General features: G+C 38.2%; 1 protein-coding gene across 2 annotated transcripts in view; it reads left to right on the top strand.

Moving 5' to 3' along the window:
* The first annotated feature begins 182 nt into the window (after positions 1-182).
* Positions 183-7500, top strand: part of LOC115220823 (ski oncogene) — a 101335-nt gene continuing 94017 nt past the window's right edge. For both annotated transcript variants that reach the window (XM_029790996.2, XM_029790997.2), the window contains exon 1: positions 183-2127. In XM_029790996.2, the coding sequence (XP_029646856.1) occupies positions 952-2127 (1176 nt within the window). In that variant the 5' untranslated portion in view covers positions 183-951. The remainder of the gene's footprint in view (positions 2128-7500) is intronic.

The following is a 7500-nucleotide window of genomic DNA, read 5'->3' as shown; positions in this document are numbered from 1 at the left end:
TATATCTTTCTCACTCTGACTAAGCCTCTACTCCTTCTCTTCCTTTTCCCCTCCGTCTGTCAGTCTACATCTCCTCTCTTTGTTAGCTTTTACCCCCCCGCACCACCACCACCACCACTTTGTCTACCATCTATTTGTGTCTTAACTCTCTCTGTCTGTTTATTCAAGCCTGTCTTCTCTTTCTGTGTCTCGACTTATCTCTGTCTGTCCTTCCACTCCCTGTTTGTCTACCTACCCTCCTTTCTCTTTCACTCTCTTTCTTCTCACTCACTCACTCTGGCTGACTATCCCTTCTGTCTGGCTGCAGATCTCCCTTCCTCTCTGCCTATCTCCCTCCCTATCTATCTCCCTATCTATCTATCTCCCTCTCTATCTCAACATACACACACACTCATATATATCTCTCTCTATGTCCCTCTCCCTTTCTGTCTGCCTCACCGTTCTGCCACCCCTTCCCGTCTCTGTCTGCCTGTGTCTCCCTTCCCGTCTCTGTCTACCTCTCTCTCTCTCTCTCTCTCTCTCTCGTTCTCGTCTACGATCTTCAGTCAGTCCGACTGGCAAGTAGCAACAACAGCAGTAACTGCAACAAAAACAACAGTAGTCATTATACAAGAAAGAAGAAGACTCAGCCACACACACACACACACACACACGCTTAAACAGATCGTCTGAACGGCAACACTAATACTTAAAACTAGTACGAGCACCAACTGAGCAACTACTACGATACCAACTTCAACACCGCTAACAAGAACAACAAACTAAAAGACTACCACTTCGTCAGTAGGACTAAAGGAAGGCCACTAACAACACACCATTACCAACTAAACAGTACTATAGCGAGCGAATACTAAAACCCCACCCGAAATCCGAACCCGGTACGCTGCTAACGAAGCTGTGGTCTTAATTGGTAGACTGGATTTCTATTGAATTTTTAACTCTAGCCGGTGGATGGCATTGCGTCCATCCCACCGTGTGAGCCCTCACATCCAAAGGGTGCTGAAACACTATCAGAACAGTGCCATCAGAAGTTTGTGCGGTCCAGATGCTATTGTAGGGTCAACTGACCCCTACGACACCAGCCTGGCTGGAGGCGACGACGGTGGGGGGCTGCTGACTACTACATCACCCACCTTGGTCGAATTGTATTCGGTGGGACCACACCAGAATCTCCACCACCCGGGCGAGATCTCTCCCACCTTGACGACTAGTAGTAGTGGTGGTAGTACTGCTGTTATTTGTAGTAATCCGAGTACTACCACTACCAACAACAGCAATAACAACCACTACCACCACAACGAGAAAGACAGCAATAGTAGTAGTAGCAGCAGCAAAATCTACAACAGCAACAAGAACAACAACAGCAGCAGCGGCGGCGTCGGCGGCGGCGACAGAGGAGCTGGAAGTACCAGTGGGAGTACCAGCAGTAATAGAAGCAGCCGTGCAAGTTCTCCTCTCTCCCCACCAGTGGCCGCCGGTGAGGCTGGAGTTGTGCCCGCGGCCACGTCTACCCCGGCTGTGGTTGTGTCTGGAACCAGACCTCCGTCCAGGCCTTCTGGCTTCGACGACGAAGAGGTCTTTGTGTATCGAACCCATCGGAGTAAGGCCATGAGTAGCGTTGTCGCTACTGCTTCGTCGGCAAACGTCGTCAACTCCACCAGCAGTAGCAGTGCTAGTGGTAGTAGTAACAGCACCAAGCTACCTTCAGAAAAAGGTTTGGAATTTGATCCATTCAGATCTCCACCTCCTTATCCCATCCAACAGATGCCTGTCTTTACACCTTACGATTCTTATGCTGAACGTTCGGAAACTATTTTAGAAAATGAAAGGATTGCTTGTTTCATTATCGGTGGTGAAAAACGTCTGTGTTTACCCCAAATCCTCAATTCAGTCCTCAGACATTTCAACTTGACTCAAATCAACTCCGTCTGTGACGAACTTCATATCTTCTGTGCTCGATGTAGCCCTGAACAACTGGAAACATTCGTTGCAGCTGGGATTTTACCATGTAGGACGGCCAGTTGTGGACTCATCACCAAAACAGATGCCGAAAGACTATGCCATGCGCTTCTTTATAAACGCACGGCCGCCAAACCAGTTGACCCCCCTTCACCCAGCAGCTTCAAGGTAAGGGTAGATCTGTTTAACTTATGTGTATATATATATAATATTTATATATGTATATATATATATGTATACAGTTTATGTATGTATGCATGTATGTGTGTGTGTATACATATATGTATATACTTGGTGATCGGCAACCACCTGTCCATAACTATGTATATATGTATAATAGCCGTTTGTATTTTGTACCACTGCTGTTTTGTTGGTGTACTGCATGCATGATTTCTTTATATAATATAATATATATATAGTTATATATCTTATGTATATACATTATATATACTAAGTATATATACACACATGTATTCCTACTCAGACACGCACATATATGTATGTATGTACACACACACACACACACATACATAGTGGAGGTCAAGTGAATAATTGTCTTTACTACGAAAGTCTTTCCCCCCCCCCTGTATATATATATATATATATATATATATATATACATACACCACACATTCAAACATATCCACATATGTCTCAAAGGTCAGTTTGGCCAGAGACACTTCTGACCAGAAACCACTCACTGATTGCTAATAATATGAACACGTGTTTTATTAATGATATAACTTCTAATGTTGCTCTGCAAATACTTTTGCCATCACTAGCTTTTTATCAAACATGCCTTTTCTCATTTTCAAATAATTTTTCTTCTGTTGGTCTTTTTTTACTGTTACTCTATTCTTCTTACCATTTTCCTTGTTGAATTCTTCATTCTTCATTTTTTCATACTTTCCTGTTGATTTTTTTACCGTTTCTTTCCTTAAAAAAACAAAACACTATTTTCTTTATTTCTTACATAATTTCGATCATTTATCTTTTATCCGATTTTTTTTTTACTATTTCTGTTATTTTAAAATCATTTCCTTGTTGATTAATTCAATATTGCTTTAATTTTTACCTTTTATAATTTCTTTTACTTTTCTTTTTTTAAAGTATATTTCTGATATTTTCTCTAATTCTTTCTGATTTTTTCTAATTCATATTATTTCGCTGATCGTTAGCTATTCTCCGTTAGTTCTGCAGATTTGAAATGTGTTTAATATATTATTTACTCCAGACTTTTAGCAAGTTGTCCTAAAGTTTTGAGCAGCATGTGTCATGAATTAACCATTGGTATTGTGCCATGGTAAACATGGGTCATATTGTCTTAATTGGTCACTCACCAAAATGTTTACAAACTAACCACATTGGTCAAATTAAATTTTAAAAGTAAAACAAAAAACATTGGGTTGGTCAGAAGGAAAACGTTGTGTCGATGGCTTGGTCCTTGTGGGCTTTTCACTTTTTCCTTTACGAAACCATATATCCTTATATACACAGTACTTTACCCACATAGTTGTATATATATTAATACAGGCATACATACATACTTACATATATACAAGTTTATAGATATTAAAACGACTCAACATTTTGTATATATATATGCAATGCTCCCCCCTCACCCCAAGTACATATTTAGGTATTTGTCTAAAAATGACCTCACATACGTAGTATATTGTCTGTCTAAACACGACCTGGCATCCACCCGTTACACTTTGCATCTATACACAGCTATTTATTTATTCCTTCGGTATTTCGGCGTGTTTGAGTGTGTCCTTCAGATTCAGTACGGATAATATTTAGTTAAATTTTATTTTCTAAGATGAATGAAAATATCTCTTTTCTTTCTACACACCTTACCACAGGTAGACGTCTGTATTCAATTGTCATTTGATAATTGAGACACATCCTCTACAGAGATATGTTTTAATAAATCAAAAATTTACTTGATATACCTATATTTGTGTTCATTATATATATATATATACACACACGCACACTATTGAGTTATTTCACTTAGCTCATTTACACACATACACACACACGTGTGTGTCTGTGTACACAAATTCTTGACAATACAAAACTATAACTTTGTAGTAGTATCTGTGTGTGAAAAATTTAAAATGCTGATTTTTCTAAATTTTTATTCCTTTCAGCTTCTCTTTTAAACCTATCTCCTTCATACTTATAGTCGGATAACACACAGACACACACACAACCCAAAACTACCCGACTCATATCGCAGACATGTACACCATTCACATAGTACATACACACCTAGACATCTACTTAACCATACACAAACACATGGACGTAGAAGAGAGACATAGCAGATTCACCAAACACCACACAACCTGGCGCTACCCATTCGTACATTCATGGACACGGAGACACATACCAAGAGAAATTCTCACAGCCATACACACACAGCGCAGACATACTCAAGTGAGTAGACTCTAGTCTAGATAGGGAGACATTCACACACGTAAACAGCTACTCGGAGACGATTAAACGCATTTGCACAATGCCATATAAAAAAAAAATCAATTTATCCACACACATGGACACACACACACAGATCAGACAAATACACACTACACGTTAACGGATTTTCCTTATATATATATACATATATATATATATATATATATGTGTGTGTGTGTGTTTGTGTATGTATGTATCTCTCTTAAAACTACATATACTTATCGTTAGAGCACACACATTTCACTTAACACAGAACTATCCGGAGACATAAGCACATGAAGGTATTTAGCCATGCATATTTATCAACAGACCGGCACACACACACACACACATGAAATTTGATACATGTAGCGCGCACACTCACATGTACCTCGTATTTCCACACACATTAATACACACACTCGGCTCGAACGTGCGCACACACGCATTGATCCTACTACAACTACTATTTAAAGTGCAAAAACAGAAACACACAGCCATCAGACACATACCCTTACACCCACACTGACGCTAGAAGATGTAGAAGAGGAAGAGAGAGAGAGAGACACACACAGAGTGAGAGAGAGAGAGAGAGACTGAGAGATGAAGGACAGGAGAATAAGAGACGTAGGGTGGAAGGAAGGGAGAGAGACAGTAAATTCAACTTAAGTTGCCAGTCAACACATTATATATGCAAAGTCCGTGCTATTTAAAATTGAAACCTCGAACTACCCTATGTGGGTGTATTGTGTGGTGTAGGTGATGATAGCAGCGAGGAGGAAGAAGGAGAGACTGAATTATCCTTGTCTTTCTCTTCATTCATTGCTCTCTTCAACCCCCACCCCCCACACTTCCATCTCTCCTTCATACATACTCACCCCCACCCCCCACACCATCTCTTTACACACCAAACGTATTTTTCACTACATCGGTCCATTCACAATTTCACAATATCTTCTGAAAAACCTCACCGCATCCTCCAGTCTCTTGAGAATTTTTATTATGGTTCGAGATAAATTTTTTGATAGTTTTATTAAATTTTTGAATGTGTGTGTGTGTGTGTGTGTGTGTATTTTTGTATGTATATATATATATATATATTTAGTGCGTGTGTTTAATTGGCAGAGTTGACCATCCTCAAATATAACGATGTGTATATACATTCGTAAATATAAATACATACATATATGATATATATAATTTCTTTATTTATACGTAAATCAAACCCAAGACAAATATTTATTGTGATGTCTCGTTTCTCTTTTTATAAATATACTATTTTGTTTAACGGGTTCTATACGCTGTATATATATATATATATATAATACAAAATCCGTTCAGCACTCTTTTTTAGAAACATACCGGATACGTCGCAAAACAATGATGTACATTGTGTGTACACACACATGTAAATTATATATATATGTATGTATGTATGTATGTATACATATAGAAGGTTGAAAAGGAACACACGAGTTGATATATATGGAAAAAAAAAAGTAAAGGCTAAAATATTTTAATAAAAAACACGGTACTGAATTGTTTTTTATAGAATTATTTTAGCATTTTCTACCTTTACCTTTTTATCCACACACACACACATACACACACACACACACACACACACACACACATATATATATATATTAATAGACAATAAAACGAATGGTTTACACCCGGTAGCTTACTGATTAAGCACAATCACTTTCATAGTGATCGTTGTGTATATTCCATCTTCCGTCTTTCATTTGCCAAATATTTATGAATATAAACAAATGTTTCTAAACATGCATGTGTATGTGTGGGTAAATACCTAACATATATATGTGTGTGTGTCTGTGTTTATGGGTATAATGTAATATATATACGTGTTTGTTTTTACGTTTAGTTATAATGAAAACAATTTTATATTAATCTGATGGGTTACTCTGTACTCTTGTAGAGTACAAATTTGTTATTCTTATTGGAGATGTTTGGAGGTTTGTCTATTATATAAATACATGATATACACTATGTGTGTGTGTGTGTGTGTGTGTGTGTGTGTTATACGCTTACACACGCACACGAATTGTGAATTGGCTGACTACTGCTATAAACCCCATCTTTCGTCGTCTAGCTCCCTTTCCATCACCACTCCTTAAACCAGTCAACAGGAAAACGAAGATTACATAAACTGACCGAATCAACCATTGGTGAAGGGGAAGAAACGAGGGGTTTGATAATTATTGTGAATCAGCAATTTCTGCTTGTGGTGGTCAGTGGCAACAAGAAACTAGCAGAAACAGCTGAACAGATTGTTAGGTTGTTTAGTCTCTGGTCAAACTTGATCGAGCAGACTTGTGATCAGAGCCATTCCAATTGTGATCATCTTGCCTCTTTCGTGCAAACACAGTTTATCTTGGACTATATTGTCCAATGTATTCTTTCTCTTTACCGTCCATACTAAAATAGAAAATTGTGGTTTGAAGATCTGACTGCTGTTTCTCATAGCTCGAATAACCACGTGGAAGAGGCATCGGTGTCGTATTCCACATACAGCCCTTAGATAAGAAAGCTCTCATCATTATCGTTTGTGATAAAACAGTCAGGTACTGGCGTCGATTTTATTATTCCTCTAAAGTATCCAAGATGTGAATAGACTTATAATAGACAAGAATGAAAGCCAAGTCCTGCTGTGCGTTCTTTGCCATAAATCACCCAACGTCGTCTGAAGAAATTGAAACGACGCCGAAACTTCTGAAATGAGAATACCTTAAATGAATAAATTATAGTGGTGAGTGGAACAATATATTAAGAGCATCAGAAGATGCTTTCAAACACATACGAAATATGTGTGCATGAACTCAAGCAAAATATAAAATGAAATAAATGCAGATATTTAGGTTTGCGTATAGAGGAGCTGATTCCAACGGAGCAGGTAATTGAGTGGCTTGGCCATATCTGTGCAGTATTTAAATGGTACCAAGAGAAGTATTATTATTGAAGTCAAGATAAAACTATTGCTGCCATCGATAATTGTGGTTTGATAGGGATATTAGAAGTGTTAATATGACATTCTACTGACTCTCTTATGGCCAC

The sequence above is a fragment of the Octopus sinensis genome, linkage group LG17 (genome assembly GCF_006345805.1).
Source record: "Octopus sinensis linkage group LG17, ASM634580v1, whole genome shotgun sequence".
Taxonomy (NCBI): domain Eukaryota; kingdom Metazoa; phylum Mollusca; class Cephalopoda; order Octopoda; family Octopodidae; genus Octopus; species Octopus sinensis.
The sequence above is the reverse complement of the archived record's forward strand: the minus strand, read 5'-3'. Positions and strand labels throughout refer to the sequence as shown.